This window comes from Chelonia mydas, chromosome 7 (genome assembly GCF_015237465.2).
Source record: "Chelonia mydas isolate rCheMyd1 chromosome 7, rCheMyd1.pri.v2, whole genome shotgun sequence".
Lineage (NCBI taxonomy): Eukaryota > Metazoa > Chordata > Testudines > Cheloniidae > Chelonia > Chelonia mydas.
The window spans coordinates 22680996-22700407 of record NC_057853.1 but is presented as its reverse complement, the minus strand read 5'-3'; the positions used below and the strand labels follow the sequence as shown (position 1 = coordinate 22700407).

At 42.4% G+C, this 19412-nt stretch overlaps 2 protein-coding genes and 1 long non-coding RNA gene across 4 annotated transcripts in view; 1 reads left to right on the top strand and 2 right to left on the bottom strand.

Annotated features, from left to right (window-relative positions):
* Nucleotides 1-12459, bottom strand: part of EEFSEC (eukaryotic elongation factor, selenocysteine-tRNA specific) — a 186981-nt gene extending 174522 nt beyond the window's left edge. The window contains 3 exon segments of the mRNA XM_007059980.4: nucleotides 12104-12154; nucleotides 12157-12233; nucleotides 12423-12459. Coding sequence (XP_007060042.3) covers nucleotides 12104-12154; nucleotides 12157-12233; nucleotides 12423-12444 — 150 coding nt within the window. The 5' untranslated portion in view covers nucleotides 12445-12459.
* RUVBL1 (RuvB like AAA ATPase 1) overlaps nucleotides 1204-19412 on the top strand; it is a 23314-nt gene continuing 5105 nt past the window's right edge. The window contains exons 1-8 of the mRNA XM_037905915.2: nucleotides 1204-1480; nucleotides 2445-2531; nucleotides 3347-3479; nucleotides 7879-8030; nucleotides 9632-9721; nucleotides 10617-10766; nucleotides 12515-12578; nucleotides 15862-16060. Of these exons, the coding sequence (XP_037761843.1) occupies nucleotides 1340-1480; nucleotides 2445-2531; nucleotides 3347-3479; nucleotides 7879-8030; nucleotides 9632-9721; nucleotides 10617-10766; nucleotides 12515-12578; nucleotides 15862-16060 (1016 nt within the window). The 5' untranslated portion in view covers nucleotides 1204-1339. The remainder of the gene's footprint in view (nucleotides 1481-2444; nucleotides 2532-3346; nucleotides 3480-7878; nucleotides 8031-9631; nucleotides 9722-10616; nucleotides 10767-12514; nucleotides 12579-15861; nucleotides 16061-19412) is intronic.
* The window catches only part of LOC122466735, a 27480-nt gene continuing 24127 nt past the window's right edge, over nucleotides 16060-19412 (bottom strand). For both annotated transcript variants that reach the window (XR_006292489.1, XR_006292490.1), the window contains exon 3: nucleotides 16060-17195. This is a non-coding gene — a long non-coding RNA (uncharacterized LOC122466735). The remainder of the gene's footprint in view (nucleotides 17196-19412) is intronic.

Here is a 19412-nt window from a genome sequence, read left to right as displayed (position 1 = left end):
TTATTTTGATTATAAATAATGTCAAACCCCATAAAGGGGGTATGCTTATGTATATACAGAGCATGTATATTGTTCAGAGCCATATCAGAACTCAGCTGCTTACACAAACACTTTGTATGGAAAAACTACTTTTCCATATACACGGCTAATACAGGTTTCAGAGTAGCAACTGTGTTAGTCTGTATCCGCAAAAAGAAAAGGAGGACTTGTGGCACCTTAGAGACTAACCAATTTATTTGAGCATAAGCTTTTGTGAGCTACAGCATCCGATGAAGTGAGCTGTAGCTCACAAAAGCTTATGCTCAAATAAATTGGTTAGTCTCTAAGGTGCCACAAGTCCTCCTTTTCTTTTTGCGGCTAATATAAAACATTATAAAATGTTAATGAAGGAAATTACAAGACAAGACAGCTGGAAGATAAAAGGTTAATTTTGCTACCTCTATTAGAAGTATTCAGAGCATTATTTCTTTAAAAGGGAAGCGTTAGCTAAAAAGGAAATGTTAGTGGGACCAAAGTATAGATTTTTAAGAAGCGTTTTCTTCAAGCTATCACTGTTTCACTGATGGTTATACCCTCTTCCAAACCAGTGGAAAATCAATGGGCCACCTGAGCGCAGGGGCAAGAGACCCCATGCCTCTCCCATACCTGCACAGAGAGTCCTTTACCAGTCAGTTCCAGCAAAACAACCAGGCTCAATTAGAGGCAGCCCATGGACGAGATAGGGCTGCATGCTTCAGAAGATCTCTAGAGCAAGCAAATGCTTGTGCCCTTTGTCATTTTGACACAGCCACTGTCACAGAAAATAAATCTAGTTATTTCTATTCGTTAGAAGCAAGCAGTCCTCGCTCCCCTCCATTTGCCAGAGGCACTAAGGCTGTAACCTGAGCAGCCCAAGATTCCCCAGGCACCTGACCTGGGAGGAGAGTCTCCTAAGCCTGGGAATCCCCCTATCACACCTCCTCCCATGCCCCACGCGGATCCTGTAATTCCTTTCCCTAGCCTCTGTAACCCTCCTCTGCAAGCCTTGGCTGGGCCCTACAGAGGCTGCCTTATCCCGGCCCAGTAGCTCCAGAGCAAGCGGGCGAAGCCGGAACCTCTACTAAGAGCGCAAGGGGAAGTGGATGGGCGGGCTGTCTCAAGCCTTCCCAGTAACAGACACATGCCCTCTCCAATAAGCAGCGAGGATCGTGCGGCGCTGGCCAATGGCAAGGTAGAGGGCGGGATTAGCTGGCCAGGCGCCGGGAGCCTTGGTAACGCGCGGGCCGCATGTTACCCGCGCCTGTCTGAGGGAGCTGCCGCCCGGTGTCTGCCCCGCAGCCCCGAGCCCGTTGCCGCCGGGATGAAGATCGAGGAGGTGAAGAGCACGTCGAAGACGCAGCGCATCGCCGCGCACAGCCACGTGAAGGGGCTGGGGCTGGATGAGAGCGGCGCGGCCAAGCCGGCGGGGGCCGGGCTGGTGGGGCAGGAGAACGCCCGAGAGGTGAGGGGCCCCGACCCACAGGCGGCCGGGATGGGAGCGGGGGTGCCCAGAAGGCAGAAAGGGCCCCCGTGGCTGAGCGGCGAGGCCGTTGTTGGGGAGGGGGGGGGCTCTGCTGCCCGTTTGCACATCCCGCCCCCTCACGCAGGGCCCCATCCCTTACCCGCGCTGGCGCCGAAACAGCCAGCTGGGCGCTGAAATGTCCGGCCCGGCTGCTTCGTGGGGCCCCTGCCGGGGCTACTTGTTCGGCCCCCTCCCGCGGCCACTTGGAGGGGCCAGAGTCCAGCTGCTTAAACCTTTGTCTTTCCTGTGGGCCCGCTGGTAAAACTCCAGTCCCATGCTCCCTGCAGGTCTCCTCAGTCTAACCTCCGCTGGGGCAGCTCACCCGTATAGCACTACGCATCCACAGATGTCAAAGCACTTTACAACAGAAGATTGGTGTCGTCATTTGTTTCTTCTGGTGGGGAAACCGAGGCACAGAGAGGCACAGTGACTTGCCCAAAGTCCCACAGCAGCTCGTTAGCATAACTTGGGTGGAACCCAGATCTGCTAACTCTGAGACCCGTGTCTTATCCACTGGACCACGCTCTCATGTGTCTTTCTTTATACCCTAAATGTTTTAAGAGCCACTCCAGTCTCAAACGCTTATAAGTACATGTAAGAAGTTTGCGTTTACAGTAAAATGTCAGAACTCCTGGGCTCTGTTTGCACTTCTGCCACAGATTTTCATTGATCTGGGGAAATCACTTCTGTCTCTACCTGAGTTTCCCCTTTTATTATTGAGATCACACTTAATCTTAATGGTGTTATGAGTGGTAATTCTTATTAAGCCCGGTGGGTTTCTCTGGAATGAAAGATGCTCTGGCAGTGTAAAAGTATTATTGTGTCTAAACTGGTTGAGAATGCTCCTTTAAGGTAATCTTTAGGTGTTCTGATAAATATCTAAATTAATTTCTTTAATTTATAGGCTTGTGGTGTTATAGTGGAATTGATCAAAAGCAAGAAAATGGCTGGTAGAGCTGTGCTGTTGGCAGGACCTCCTGGAACTGGCAAGGTATTGTCTTTCTTCTCAGTGCTGAAGCTGTTCTCTACCACTCTATCTTAAATATAGTGGGGTCAAATATTTCCTAGTAATAATTTCAACAGATACCTTCTCCAGTTACTGGAGCTTTTTTTAAGTATAAACTTGAGCCAAAGTTGAGCCAGTATTGATCCTTGCTCCAAATTGTATTTTGCCATGTTATGAGCATGCGGTGGCAGTGTCCCATTCTAGTGCCAACATTGTAAAAACCACTTTGCGTACATGAGTGAATGAAAACGTAATATGAAGTGTGTGATTTTTAAAGAAAGGTCTTCTTAAACATATAAATTTGGGGTTTTAAAAGCATTTTAACTTTTGTATTTTGCACTTTACAAGTCTTAACACCTTTCATACTGAATGTTAAAAAGACACGGCCCAATACTACTAAACTGTTTTATGACTAGCTTGAAGTGTTTCTTGGCAGTGCTTTATAATCCTTGGATAAAAGCCGTGGATGTAAGGGGAAAATGCTACAGTTGTATATGAGAAAGTAGAGTGGGAGAACATAGGACCTGGGAGTCAGGATTCCTAGGTTCCACTTCTCATTCTTCCATCATCTCATTGGAGGCACTTGTAGTGCTCTATTTATAAAATTGAGCACTGTGCGGCTTAAAAGAATATTTTTAAAGCACTTACAGATTCTTGGACAAAAGGTGATTTAATGAGCAAAGTATTTTAACCTTCTGGAGTGGCAATCGTCTTTTCCACAAGATCTTTTAGTCATTATACATTTATTTCTCATGAGAATTTTTAAGTGTGTAATAGTTCAGTCTCTTGAATTTTTATAGACTGCTTTGGCTCTTGCTATTGCTCAAGAGTTGGGAAGCAAGGTTCCGTTTTGTCCTATGGTTGGAAGTGAGGTATACTCCACCGAGATCAAGAAGACAGAAGTCCTGATGGAAAATTTCAGAAGAGCCATAGGTAAGTGTTAAAATAGAAGAAGAGTAAAGTGTTTGTTTGGGTTTTTAAAAAAAGAAAAAAAAATTTGAACAACAGAACACTAGGTTTTTCCAGTAGTTCTGCTGAGGGGCCATGTTTTCATGCTCCAGTTTTCAATGTTCTTTTAGCCATGTTTCATTTGGTCTTGTTCCTCACCTTAGCTGAGTCAGTATGGGTTTTCTGCACTTTGAAACTTAATGCAGTGTTCATGTCTTTGTCACCTCAGTTATTCCAGTTCATCTCCCTTCCAAGGTTGTGGCGGGGGAAACTTTTCCATTCTCTTGCCTTGTCCTCCAGGATGTTCTCCTGTTCCTGCATATTGTTGCTGGACAAAGTTAGAAAAAAATTCTCTTTAGAATCTGTCAACATGAGTCTTAGGTCTGGAGCGTTTTGTAGAGAGGGAAATGCTCCTCTTTTTCTCTTGACAACATTCTCAATCCCTGCTAGCCAAAAACTTAAACCTAAGTCTCCTACATATCAGTACTTTGCCTGACATTTTATTCTAAGTGAGCACAAGAAAACGTTCCATGCTAGTAAGATGAGTATCTTATTAAGTGGTAAATGCATTCTAGAATTAAAGAGGAAATTAACTTGAATTGTCTGGGTTTCATTTTATCTGAAAGAACAAAGTTAAATTTGCAACAAAAGATCATTGAGTCTTTAAATTAATCTTCTTGTATTACTTTTATATGATTGCTACTGACAACTGATAAAGTCAGTCAAAAATGTCCCTTGGATGCATTTGGATTACATAAAGGTAGCCTAATTGTTTTCAGTCTGAACACAGCATCAGTTAATTTCTCTGGCTTCTATGTAGTGATTCACCATGGACTTTAGCTAGGTATTTGGTGAAGAATCTCTCTCAAGCCTGCAACCAAACAAAAGTGTCCCATTGATTTCTATAAAAAAGCAATTTTCAGTAGTCTAATCTGTAAGTTACCGTTAGGTTGGCAGAGCTTGCGAGGAGGGAGATCAGAGATGAGAGAGAGCAGTCTACAGTATTTCCTTGATGTGATGAAATTCCTTGTCAGAGCTTTGGAAACTTGAACCAGCAGATGAAACCTGTCTCCATATTGTCATTCCTAGAGATAGCAGTAATTTAACTCCCTCTAGTTAACAGCCGACCACATTGTTGGTGCTTCACATTCCCTGCGGGTCAGCACACGGATGCTTTTAAACAAAGAGTGGTGCTAGTGAAAGACTGAGATTCTTCTATTCCCTTTTGTTGAATTCCATGTCAGATTTACCTAATGCAAGTTGTTGTAAAACATTCCTTTGGGGAGATTTGTTTCTTTTAACACCACTTACAAAAAATCCAAACATATTTTAAAGGACTAATAATAAGCCCCTGTTTTACAAGAAGTAAACACTTTCCAGTCATGCTCAGATCTAATTTTTTACTTTCATTGTCATAAAAAGGAATTTCTAGTGCATGTTTTCAGAAAAGAGTTTTGTTTTCTAATTGGAATAACCCCAATGCAAGGCATGTGATGACTGTAAGATAACACTTCTTAGGTGTAGGAGCAACTTGTCTCAAGTCTCACTGTGATCCTGATACTTACAGTGTGCTATGTCATGTGATTCTTCACATAACAGGTCACAACATGTGTGGCCTGTTATACATCTCATGCATAGCACTTTCAGTTGGTTTAGCCACTGCAGTATTATTGAAATGATTCTGACTAACAGTCAAATACCCGAGTCTCATTCACGGGGTTTCTTATTCTTGGATGCAGCAAGTGTCTGCTGTGTTTGGGGACAGTACCCATACGGACAGCCACTAGTGCATCAGATTCTCCAATTGTTCTGGGCCCTGCTCATTGACATGCTTCCTAACAATGTACCCAGTGTGGGTCCCATCTCTCGTTTAGATTGTTTTCTTTGCCATATTGAAGGTGCTCTCTGTCAGAATTATTATTGTCAGGATTCCTTAATACTAGAGTTATTATCAGGGTCTGACATGTGCTTGGTGCTGTTCAGGACTCAAGACAGGCAGTCTTTGCTGTGGAGAGCTTATGATTCATAAAAGACATAAAAAGACAAGATGTACTGGAACTAGAAGATTATAGGTCAATTCTGTCCTCTGATTTAAAAAAAAAAAAAAAAAAAAGTAGCACAGATGTTAATCCTGTACAGAGCTTATTAGCATTTGGCAAAGATATTGACAGAATATGTTAAAGCACAGTTACAGTCAAAAGTCTCTCTTAAAATAGCCACTGCTTAAACAGTATATTTATTCCTTATGTCTCCAACCTATACTTGCTTATGTGGCAAACAAAATTTTACTCCTCTTAGTACTGTTAAGCCAATAAATACAGGACCCCATAAGTTCCATTTCTGAAATCATGCATCTGAATATAACCACAGGAAATACCTCCATTAGAGAGCTCTTTGACCTAGATCATCTTCATATCTAAACTCCAAATTTGCCTCTTGCTTAAAATAAACCTTGCTCCTACTACAACCAATTAAAATCTCTAACAACTAAGGAGCAATAATAAACAATTCATACCATTGGCTAGAGCAACCACCATTAGCTGTAAATTTCTGTGATATGCTATCTTCCCTGCATCATTTCATGTTACTTAAATAATAAGGTGTTCAAAGCAGAGACTTGTTAATTTCTCTGTTAAGGCACACCCAAGACACTATATAGAAATGTTAAATTTCTGAAATTATATTCTATGTGATGTGTATTGCAGGGTATTTGACAACAAAGGTAAACTAACAATTCCACTGAAAATTATCAAACTCTTTAATTCACATTTATGTCTTACTTTAAAAATCCCATTCTTAATACGAGACCAGCAGGGGGAGACAGACCCATATTATTTTTGTCAAAATTATATCCCCCGCCCCCGCCATCAGCAACTCAAGATTACTGGTGAAGTGTCTGATCCATGTATTTATTTCAAAGCAAAATGTAAAGCTACAAAACAAGGGAACTTTTATAGGGTTCTGGTGACCTCCAGTCCTGTACAGAATGAGTTCCCTTGTATCTCAATACAGTCCACTTGTTGTTTTTGGGATGGTGTATGAACCTCATAACATATGTATTTTACAGTGCCTGTTGAGGAGTGGATTCTTTGAACTTTCATGTAGTTGGAACCTTTGCACAATAGTGGTGGTGGTGTTTATTCTTAGGATAATCTGACCATAAAACTCTCTCCACCCCATATTTAGAAATTTAAAATATAAATTAAAGATTTGATTATAGATGGCCATAGAGGGAGTACAGTAACCCCTCACTTAACCTCCTCTTGCTTAACATTGTTTCAACGTTACATCCCTGCTCCATTACAGAACATGCCCATTGAAAGTTGTGCAATGCTCCCCTATAATGAGCTGGCAACAGGCTCCCTCCCCTCCGCTGGCGGACCCCGCGGATCAGCGCCTTCCCCCATGGGGTCCACCGGCGGGTGGGAGGCACTGGGAGCAGTGTGTAGGGGAGCTGATAGGGGGGCTGCCAGCCTGTTTAATACCTGCATTAAATGGATTATTTAAAATGTATATAATGCCTTTTGTCTGGCAATAAATTTTCCCTGGAACCTAACCTATTTACATTAATTCTTATGGGGAAATTGGATTTGCTTAACATGGTTTCGCTTAAAGTCACATTTTTCAGGAACATAACTACAACGTTAAGTGAGGAGTTACTGTAATAGATACTATGGTAGTGGGAGTCCTAGAGAAGTACACAGACTAGAAAAGTCTGCATATCTCTAAAGGGGCTCTACTGTCAGAAATCCAGGAGTGGTTTGAATTTTGCACACCACCAGAGGTCTCTTAATTATATATGTGGTCCATCTTTGGCTATAATATATTAATTTAAAAAACAAACACTAAATATTAAACGTTAACCTCTGTCAGAATCTCTTTAAAATAAAATAGTTAACATGCATTTTTATCTTTAACTTTGTTACATCTGATGAAGTGAGCTCACGAAAGCTTATGCTCAAATAAATTTGTTAGTCTCTAAGGTGCCACAAGTACTCCTTTTCTTTTTGTTACTAGAATCTCTAAAGTTACATGCAGGCATTGGTTTTTAAAATCTCAGTGTCCCTAATACCATCACTGTTGGTCAGGATTTTGGCTTAAACTGCATGAATGTCCTTAGCTTTCGGATTAAGTGACCTGGGGATCAATTTTCTCTCCTACTAATATTAAAAAAAAAAACAAAAAACCCAAGGTATTAATTTTATTTTCTAGTTTCCGAAGTAGGGAATTACCATGAAGTACACTGTAGTATGTAGACACCCTCAATGCTCTCAAGTTTATAGACATTGGCCAGAATGACTTCTAGATGGTGAGAGTCAAGAATAATTAAATGTAAATGGCCACTCATTTAAACACTGCAATTCATCTAAACTATTTCTTGTAGGATTGAGGATAAAAGAGACCAAGGAAGTTTATGAAGGTGAAGTCACAGAATTAACTCCATGCGAGACTGAGAACCCGATGGGTGGATATGGCAAAACTATTAGCCATGTAATTATAGGACTCAAAACAGCAAAAGGAACAAAGCAGCTGAAGGTATATATGATAAATTCTCCGGCATGTCATTCCATGTCCCAGATATGCATCCTTGCACCTTTTGTTCCCATCTTACCTAATTTTGTTATCTCTAGCCCAGTACCAAATAAAGTTAAAAATAGCCCATTTCTCCCCCCTATCACCTGTGTACTGGTAGTGAACAAGTTGACCTGTTCATATTATATAGAAATATTACTCTTGGGTCTCTTACTAGTACTTTAAAGACTTAACTTCACATAACCTTCTGTGTTCAGCTACAGGGGGATTTGTTGATCCAGGGGTCCTCTGAAAATTGCCATTTCCCCCTAACTTTCCCCACCAAACACACACCTTCAGACAGCTCAAAGGATAGCTCAGACTGCAAGAAATGCCTGAGTGTGCCACTTTGATAGCATTACCAGCCCCATGGAATAAAGGACTGAACTCAGGAGCCAAATGGATCTGCCTCTCCAGGGCAGCACATTTTGCTGGTATGTGATGCTGAGCTTGACCCCAACTACAGCTCCATATTTATAACAACAATTAAATTCACAAGAAAACACTTTTTTTTTTTTTAAACTGGTACTCCACCTGAATATTGGAAGATAGCTTCTTGAAATCTTGCCTGTATTAGTGTATATTATTTCATATGTTCCTTGCCTCCTTTTTATGTTAAGGAGGAAGGTCCAGTGGTCTGAACATGTGGCTGGGAGCCAAAAACCCAGTTCTGTTCCTAAGTCAGACCCTGACTCCCTTTGTTTCTGTAGACAAGTCACTTAATCTGTACCTCAGTTTTCCTTCCCTATACAGTATATAAAATGGCGATAAGAGAATTTACAGCAGCATCTCTGCTGTTTAGCACGAATTGTCTTCTCTTTGTTCATTTTGAAGACACAAAGTAAGAGAATCCTTAGTGGAAGTAAATGAACCATCCACCCAAAAAAAACAAAAGCACATGCCATGTTCTGGCTTCCACCTTGCTCATTTAGTAACTGCATGTAGGAAAGAGAACAAAAGGTCAGTAGATAATCACGATGGTCCCCTCTGACCTTAAAGTCTGAGTCTATGAATAAAAGGGTCACATCACTCCATAAAAACATAAAAAGACTTTTGAGTGGTCAACAGGTGCAGTCTATTCCAGAACTAACAGCTAGCCCTTTATAGGGTTTGACTAGCAGCCAGGAAAAGCACTGCACCCTGAGAACAAAGAGTATATCAGTATGAAATGTAAGGCATCCTCTTCCTGATATATACCAGCATCCTCACAACTTGGCATAATGCAATTTGTATTATAACATTAATTCATCAGAAAAACAGATTAGGCAAGAAAAGTTTAAATACCCTCTGTAAATAAAAGTTAAGTAAAATAGTAAATATGGCTTAGTCACAAAGCCTCTTCCTCAAATAGCAGGGGAAGTGAATAAGGACATTTTACAATACCCTTTGTGCAGCCTGTTCTAGGTCTTGCCCTAAAGATTGAATTGAACCTCAGAATTTTCAGCTTTGTGAAATCTTAACTCATTTTGTCCAACCGTCTAACAAGCTTTGGTTTAAATCTCTTGTTTCATGCTCATTCTGCAATACAATGGAACTGTCTAATCTCCCATGTTGTTTGTCTCCAGTTGGACCCCAGCATCTTTGAAAGTTTACAGAAGGAGCGAGTGGAAGCCGGGGATGTGATTTACATTGAAGCAAACAGTGGAGCTGTCAAGGTAAAGCCAAAACATGCCTTGACTGTTACCCTGCTTTGTGTACTCAGAGAACTTCCAGTGTCCCTCTGCCAAAGGCCCTGTGACCTATTAACCTTATTTGGCTTGGACAGGCTGGATAAGACTGTGTAAAAGAAAGGCCCGGGACTTCGCTGCTGTGGAGGGAGACATTCCTCCTGCCTCAAGACAGGGTGGTCATCCAGTTCACAATTAAGGTCATCTTGGCAAGGAAGCCGTCCCTGCAGCTGTCTGAGATGAGCTTTCTTTCCTTTAACCTTTAAGACCAAGACATCTTTTCAAAAGGGAGGGAAAAAACCCAGACAACTTTAGTCATTCTCAAACTGAAATATGCAGTGTATTTAATCTTTCTTTTATCTCTGATATTTTCTCCACAAGATGTATGCATGTAGAGGGGAATACTGCATTAGTTAGCATTCTTTTTATATCTGATTTAAAATGTAGTGTACAGTGATACTTGCTGTTTAATGGATGAGCATAATATTTCGTATCGTATAATAAATCACCCACCTACAAAGAAGTCTTGAACAGTTCTCCCAATCTCTAGTTAATCTGCTGGATTTGTCCTTTAGCAGAAATTGCATACAGTTAAAAGAAGAGCAGAGGGAGGTGGAATATTCAGTGGGAAAATATCAGGTGTTTTTTTAACAGGGTTTTTGAGCCTTGATCAGTAGATAGGATATGCATGTTGCTAAGCGGGGAACAAGGCATATTCTGAAGTGTCAGCCAAAGCTTGTCAGGACTGGAATTGTGAACCAAGCCCTTTATCAACTGTATGTCACTCAAAGTCTTGGCAATGAAACTAACTGTATACATACATTTCTCTTCCCCCTCTACCTCTCTTCTCCTCCTCCACTCCTCCACCCACCCTTTTCCACAGAGGCAAGGCAGATGTGATACTTATGCCACAGAATTTGACCTTGAAGCTGAAGAGTACGTCCCCTTGCCAAAGGGCGATGTACACAAGAAAAAAGAAATTATTCAGGATGTCACCCTTCATGACCTGGATGTGGCCAATGCTAGACCTCAGGTACTTGACTCTAGAGACTAAATCTGTGCAAAAAACTGTTTTTAGCCTGCGGATGGGTACCAGACTAACCCAAGGGCATGTGGGGAAAGGGTGAGAAGCAGTGAGGATGGGGAATGCTGCAGGCTGTGGGTTCTGCTCACTCCACTGAAAACATGCCACTATTGAAAAAACAGTAGGTAGCACCTTGAAACCCATCTTCTCTCCCTTTTCCTGCAGTTCCTGGCCACAGAACCAGCTCCATAAACGTTCAGGGAGCAATTTGCTTGCTCAGTCTTTGTGTATCTGCTCTTGAAACTCTTGGCAGCAAGAGTACATTTCCCAGCCCCACAGACACATTGGTAGATGCTCTTCATCCCATCCAGCAAGTAGCTTTCTGGTGAGTGAAGGAATAGCCAAGGGGCCACAAAAAACAATAAAAAATGAGAACATGAACAACGGACAGAAAGAAAAAAGAATAGCAGCAAGTGAGAAAGGGGGCAAAGCAAAAGAGGTGCAAGAATGAGCAATTGGAGAAAAAAGTGTCAGAGCATAGTACCAGAGAATGCCAGGAGAAGGGGGTACCAACCCAATACATCACAAGGATGGCTTCCTCAAAAGACGTCGGGGAACCACTGCACTAGAAGCTAAAGCATAATCTGTGCCAAAAAAGACCCTAACTAACCAAAAAACCTGGGGGCTGAAGCTAATACGAGGTTTTTATATGGAGCTATTCCCATCACCACATGAAGAGTAGGTTACTTTCCATCCTCAATACTTAAAGACATGAACTGGCAGCAGCCAGCAGGTCTGCATTGTTTTTATTTATTAAAATGTTGTGGATACACATTAACTTCCTTTGCTCTGTTGTTTATTGTTTCATCGGCCATGAAATGGGAACTGCGAACACTTTGATAAATGATCTTTGCTTGTCTGACTTCAGTGTAATTTCTGTAAGTCCCCCTGTGTCCTTTAGAAATGTTTAGTAACTTAATATACTCCCCAGTTACTTGCAGTGGCACCTTAAGCTTTCTACAGTAGCAAACTTTTTGTATAGGGAGTGTTTTTTCCTCTTTTCCCGAGTATTGGGAGGTCACCACTTTGTCAAGCTGTGCTGTATATGGACAGTGACTTTAAAAAAAATAAAAATAAAAATTCATATAGGTTCTATATGTGAAGCAACACTCCCAAGGTTGACATACCCACAATTTGACACTCCAGCCCCTTGATCTACTTATTTCAAAATAATCTCCCTTATAAACAAAAAAAAACCCCACTAGACTCACCCTACAAAAATAAGGGATGTAAAAGTCTTAAAATCCCAACACAACCATCCATCTATTGGAAAGTTGAACACTCACAGTCCAAACAGGCAGCTCCAGCCTTTCTGGTCTCTGATCAGTTCCATTTGTGTGAGGAGGGAAATTGACAATGCTGTAGGAAAGGGTGTTAAACTTTGAGCTCTCTCACTGTTCTCTCTCAAGTCCAGACCTAAAAAAGGAGTGAAGAAGCATTCTTTTAACTAAAAAAGGATAAGTTTGGAATCCCAAGGCAGTGACGTGATAATGGGTTGGACAGTTGGATTAGAAACAGAATCAGCCATTGTTACAGCTAAAATATTACAAAGGACCCCAAATAAATAATTATTCAACTTTGTATCCTAAAGGTGTAAAACCTTACCGTCTATAATAGCCTGGTCCATATCAAACCTGGTGCATTGAGCAACAGCACAGGAAGGAGAAATTGTTGATCTCTAACTTTGCTTTTTCCAGGGTGGGCAGGACATCCTTTCCATGATGGGACAATTGATGAAGCCTAAAAAAACTGAAATTACAGGTATAAAAATTGCTTGCACCACATCTTAACCCTCAGCATAAGCTATACATATGCCTACTAGATAAGGAGTTGAAAGAACTGAATTTATGTAGCAACTCTAATGGTGAATTATTTCAGAATACTTCAGAAAGTCACAAGTTAGGTGCCAGCAGTGCAGTGACTGGAATCAAATGCAGCACCATTATCCAAATAATAATATCCCATACGTTGCTTAAGACATTGGAGCCCATTTTATTGAGAGTGAAAGTTAGTCAGGACACTAGGATTTATCTCCCTGTTCTTTCAAAATGGTGCCACTTGATATGGTAGGGAACCCAAACATTCCATGAAGGAACAAACCAATACAATTCTAGAACTAAATTCTTCTTTCACCTTGGAGTGTGCTACCTTTCTCATATGATGCAACTGTACAATAGTTTTGCAAAGTAGCAAAATGGCTGTGAAAGGATCGCTGTTGAGTGGTTCTGTGTGGCATTGACTCACCTATAGCAACAGCCCATGGACTTTAATATGGGTGTTATAAGTGGAACTGATTCTCTTCTTACCTACAAATCACAGAAGGAAAAATACCTACAGTAAAAATCTTTTGTCCTTTTTGCTTTGAAAGAAAAGGTGCTTCAACAAGTATCTTACTTAAATTCAGGTCAAAGTCTGTTTCAATACTAAAATGGAATGATGCTCTTTTGAAGTATTCCACCTCTTGCAGAGATCACCTTCCATATTCTAAAGTCAGACTATATCTATGTAACATAAAATAAAACAGCAGTATTTAGTTTTCCTTCCAGTCATGCTTGGAAACATGGTCAGAGTTCCTCACAAGCTATGCAAGTAGGAGAACTATCCTAGTTGAAAGTACTAAGAACTTGGCCTTCATGCAGATGATGATGCTTATACTTAGATGAATAACAGAATTCTTCTTGCACTCTCACAGTCTGATGCCTCAGTGTATTTTCACGTGTTTTAACTGTGGAATGTATAAATGTGAGATAGAAAACAATGGGTATTGTGGAAACATTGAAATTGGGAAGAGAGCAATTTTATACTGGATCAGACCTGAGGTCAGTCTTATCCAGTATCCTGTCTGACAGTGGTCAGTACCAGATGCTTCAGAGTAAAATGCAAGAATCCTGCAGTAGGCAGATGTGGGGTAATCTGTCCTGACCAGCCTATCGTTGCTGTTCTCTTATAGTTAGAGATTGGCTTAATCCCTGAAGTATGAAATTTCGTATTCCTTCTAAAAATTTAGCATTAATTTTAACTCTATTTTTTATATCTATGTACGTGTCCTGCCCTTCTTGAATCTTGCTAAGTTCTTAGCCTCAAGAACTTCATGTGTCAAGGAGTTCTATAGCCTAATTGCATGTTGTGTGGAGATATGGTATATTATTTTTGAATTTGCCACCTTTAATTTCATTGACTGTCTTGTATTACAATACAAATAAAACAAAAGTTCCCAGTCTAATGTCCCCTGTTGTTCATCTCTGTAGGTAAATCAACTAGTCCTTTTAATCTGTCTTCACATGAGATTTCTGTGCCCTTAATCATTCTCATCACACTTCTTTGACCCGTCTTCATTTTGCAATATCCTTTTTGAGACAGAATGACCAATACTCCACATTATTTCAGATGAGGCTGCAGCATTGATTTATATAATGACTTAATATTTTCTGTATTATTCTCCATCCCATCCCTTGTGCATTCTACATCTTGTTTAGTTTTTTTTTCCCCACTAAAGATTGGGCAGAGATCTTTGGTCTGTCCATGACAACACCCAGGTCCCTTTCCTGAGTTGATAAAAGTGAATTTAAAAACTTTGTAAAACATAAAGTAGTTCAAATTTTTCCCTACAATGTCCATTGCTTTGCATTTATGGACATTGAACTTTTCTTACCATTATGTTGCCCATTCTCCTAGCTTGGTTAGGTCCTCAGAAGTTCCTCCTAGTCCTCTCTGGACTTTGTCATCTGCAAATTTTGCTACCTCATTACTCGCCACCCCCTCTCCAGATCATTAATTATTTTAAATGCTGAACCTAGTACAAAAGTTTAACCTTTTGCCATGATGAACTTTGACCATTTAACCTTATTCTTTGGTTTGTGTGTCCTAGCCAGTTTTTAATTCTTGACAATACTTTGCCTGTCACCCCATGGCTAATTGGCTTCTTTAGTAGCCTCTTGTGTGGGATCTTGTCAAAAGCTTTTTGGTGGGTAATCAGCTGAACTTGAGACCCCAGTGTGACCCTCTGGGCAAAAGGGCTGATGTGATCCTTGGACGCATAAACAGGAATCTCAAGTAGGGGTAGAGAGGTTATTTTATCTCTGTATTTGGCACTGGTACGACTGCTGCTGGAGTATTGTGTCCAGTCCTAGTTTTTATAAATCAAGAAGAATATTGATAAATTGGAAAGGGTTCAGAGAAGAGTCACAGGAACAGTCAAATGATTGGAAAACATGCTTTATAATGATAGACTCAAGGAGCTCAGTCTGGTTAGCTTAGCAAAGAGAAGATTGAGTGGTGACTTGAGCATAGGCAATAAGTACTGACATGGAGACAAATACTTGATAATGGGTCCTTCAGTGTAGCAGACAAAGATATAACGAGATCCAACAGCTGGAAGTTGAAGCTAGACAAATTGAGACTAGAAATAAGGCATTTTTAAAACAGTGAGAGTCGTTTATCATTGGAGCAACTTACCTGGGGTTGTGGTGGATTCTCCATCACTGACAATTTTCAAATCAAATATTTTTCTAAAAGATCTGCTTTAGGAATTATTTTGGGGAAGTTCCGTGGTGTGAGGTATGCATGAGGGCAGACTAGATGAGCACAGTAGTCTCTTCTGGCCTAGAATCCATCAATAGAGAAAAAGAAGTGTAAGACTAGTGAGACATGATTTTCTGTTGCAGAATCCATGTTGTGTTTTAATTTTGTTTTTCAAGTTGCTTTTTACACCATTGATGAGGGGTTGTGCTTACAAAATGGCCAGCTTTGTATACAAGTTCCAAGAACTGAAAGTGAGAAACAGTAACTCCCCCAGAACATGACTCTATATCATACTTTCATCTCTCTCTTACGCATATGAGAAAACATGGGAACTTGGGTCAATCTGACTCAAATCCCACAGAGACTTTGCATCACAGTTACTCACCCATTCGTGATAGGATATCAGTTTAGAATCAAGATGCTAGGAAAGTGGCATCCCCCACTTTAGTGTCTTAGGGTCCTTCACATAGCTGCAGAGAGCACTAACAGAACTACTAAAATGGTTTTCTTTCCTGTCTCTTAGACAAGCTTCGAGGGGAGATAAACAAGGTGGTGAATAAATACATTGATCAAGGCATTGCAGAGCTGGTCCCAGGTGTGCTCTTTGTAGATGAGGTTCACATGCTGGATATTGAATGTTTCACATATCTGCATCGCGCACTAGAATCTTCTATTGCTCCCATCGTCATCTTTGCTTCCAACCGAGGAAACTGCATCATCAGGTACAGTTTTTAAAATTGAATTATGCATAAGAGTTAGAATTAGCTGTCTCCATACCAAGAACTATGATCTTTGAATGCTTTCATCTTTGGTGCTGACACACCTCTGATGATCATCTGGATGGATCATGAGCCACATTGAATGCTCGAGGGCTGCACCCCAGGGAAAGAAAGATGACTGGGTTAGAGAGTTAGGTGGAAGTATCGTTTCTTCATCTCGTGTTTCCAGGGACCCACCTTTCGATCCCTTCAGCAGCTGCCACTGGCAAGTTTGTTTCCTTGTTCTACTATAACTGCCCTCTTCTTTGGCTTCCTTTAATGTACACATCTCCTGCCTGCCCCCCATCTACATTCAAAACACTGCTGCTAAGATCATCTTCCTGGACCTTGTTTCACCCGTCCTCTTTGAGTCTTCTCTGGCTCTCGTTTCTGCACTGCAACAACTTTCAGCTTCTTGTTCTCCCCTTTAAAGCCCTTCTCAGCTTACTCCCTCCCCCACTTTCCACTTTTCTGTCCTATTGCATTGACTAGGCCTCTTGTGCTCCTCCAGCAATGCCAGCCAGTCCATCTCTCTCACAAGCGCACTCACTCTATCACATACTCACACTCTGAACTAGTCAATAAAATCACTCTATTTTCCTTCAGATCTCTCCAAGATCCACTTCTGCCATGTTGCCTGTGGTAAATTGCTAGCGGATAATTTCTAGATAAATTGCCAGTAGGGATTGATACTGATTTTGTTTTAATTGATTGAACCTGCAAACAGCTACTCTGTGTAATCAGATAATCTCACCCTTGTCCTCCCTTCCCCAGTCCCCTGTGTTTGGTACACCCACTTGATGCATCTGGTCTTCAACTGGAAAGCTCTTTTGAGGAGGGACCATATCTTTCTGTGTGATGGTCTGCACCTAGCACACTTTAACCTCTGGACACTACTGTTTAACAAATATTAAAATAAACTGTGCAAAGAACAGCAGCCCTGGAGTGGGAGACCTAGAGAAATGGTACCACCATATGGCTTTTGGAATCACACAGCTGATTCTTACCCTATGTTTGAACAGTTGTTACTAACCGGGTTCAGGCATGGCTTCCCGCACCAGGAATTAGGTAAGGATTGGTATTGCATCTCCTTTGGACCCTGAAAAATACAAGGAAGACCTGTTTAAAGGATTGAATTCCCAAGCACCAGGATACAACTGCAGATATTGTTAAATAATTGACCTGGTAGTAGAGTGTGTTAGTGACGGTATCTGTCATGTGGGAAGTCACAAAGTGAATGCCTTTCCTCTTGCCTTAAAAACAGATCATAGATTACTGTGGCAATACCTGAAAATCCATTGGCTTTAGTGTTTAACAGATCATACTACTAACCCAAGTATTTTAAATTGCTTTCCCATTTATATCTGCCTGCAGATGGCCCTTAACAGGATCAAGAGGTGTATCTAGACATTTGTATAATACAATTGGCTCTGTATCCTAATATGACTAGGAATAGCATTATATGAAAGTAGCGTGCCATCTACTGGTGAACATAGTGAGAGATGTTTTCAGAAATCTACTTTCTTGCTGACCCTTTGCATAGCTTCCTTTAGGGGGTCGTGAGCGGAGCCTGAAGCATTCAAATAGTGGTACCGAGTTTGGAAATTGAAAGGTCGTCATAGTTAGCTAAGGAGTTCATAGATCTAGAATCCTTGGTGTCACTTTTCCTGGTAAAAGAAGAGTTCTAGGGACTATACTGTACGCTTAATGCACAGTCTTGCCCTTGCACCTCTCAGTCTGCTGGATCACTAACGTGGAATATAAACAACTACAATACTAGGTGAGGGGAATAAAGGAGATAGTATGGAAAACTGAGCAGTGTGATGGCTGGTTTAAGCAAAGAAGATGCTCTCAATGTTCAGTACTGCATATAATTTCTGCTTTATTGGTTAAACACTACAGCAAAAATAATTTACTCCTTGCTGAAACATGTACAATATACTTGGGAATATCAGACAGGTGTAGTATGCATGTTCTTTAGGGACTGACTAGCACTATGAGAACAAGCTGTAAAGAAGCTGGCACCAGCTAATTCCCACCTTTCCGTATTGCTGTGTGAAATGATTAAGAGTGCAGGGGAAAGAATATTTTCATTTTAGGCTGTTCCAGGTTTAGCGTACAAACTCCGAAGTCTGTTCTCCCTTGTCATGGACATAGTTCCCGTTAGTATGTCTTGTGTGAGTGTGCCTGGTGGGAGAATAAACCCTTCTGTCCACAGATTGTTTTATCGTAGCCTGACTCGGTTGCCAACATCTAAACCAGGGGTCGGCAACCTATGGCACGCGTGCCCTGCTTAGCCCGCTGCCGAACCCAGGCCAGGACCCCGGCACGCAGGAGCGTGCCATTACAAATCCTGCCCACCCTGGCCCACTCTTCTCCGCGCCCCCCCCCCCCCCCCCCCCCCCGGCGGGCACAGGGTGAAGAATCTTGGTCCTGCCAGTTGCTGCTGCAGGGCAGGCAAGTTCCCCCCTCCCCCACCTCTTCCCCCAGCATGCTGGGTTCCTGCCCCTCCTCCTTTCCCTCCCTGCCACCGATCAGCAGATGGCTTTTGCGAGGGAGGGGAGAAGCGGAGCCGCAGCGTGCTCGCTGCTCTGGGGAGGAGGCGGAGAAGAGTTGGGGAAGGGGGGTGGAATCATGGCATATCCCCTCCAGCCCCCTGCCATGAGCCTCTCTGGGCAGGGGGCTGGGAGCAACCCCACAACCCTAGCCCACACCCCCAGCCTTCTGCCCTGACCCTTACACCCCCCACACACCCCAGCCTCCTGCCCTGACCCTTACACCCCCACACACACACCCAGCCCCCCCACCCTATGCCCTGACTCCTGCACGCTCCTCACACACCCCTAGCCCTGACTCCTGCACCCCACACACATATCCAGCCCCCCCACCCCATGCCCTGACTCTTGCACCCCCCCCCCATTCCCACCTCCACCCTGGGCACCAAATGGGAGCTCCTGCACCCCCACCCCACATTCCCACCTGCACCAAATAGGAGCTGCCCAGGTAAGCACTCCACACCCAAACCTCCTGCCCCAACCCTGAGCCCCCTCCCTCATTCTAGCTCCTGGCCAGACCCTACCCCAACCCCCAGCCTGCTCCTTCACCCCCAGCCCTGTGCTCAGTGCACTCCCACCCTCAGCTCAGTGCAAAGAAAGAGAGTGAAAGAGAATGGGCTAGAACCAGGGAGAAGGTAGGTACCCACTCTATGCGGCCAGGGCTGGGATCCCAGACTGGCAGTGGGCTGAACAGGGCCCTGGCTGGCAGGAGCCGGAGGACGGAACCCCAGACCGGCAGCGGGCTGAGCCACTCAGCCCAC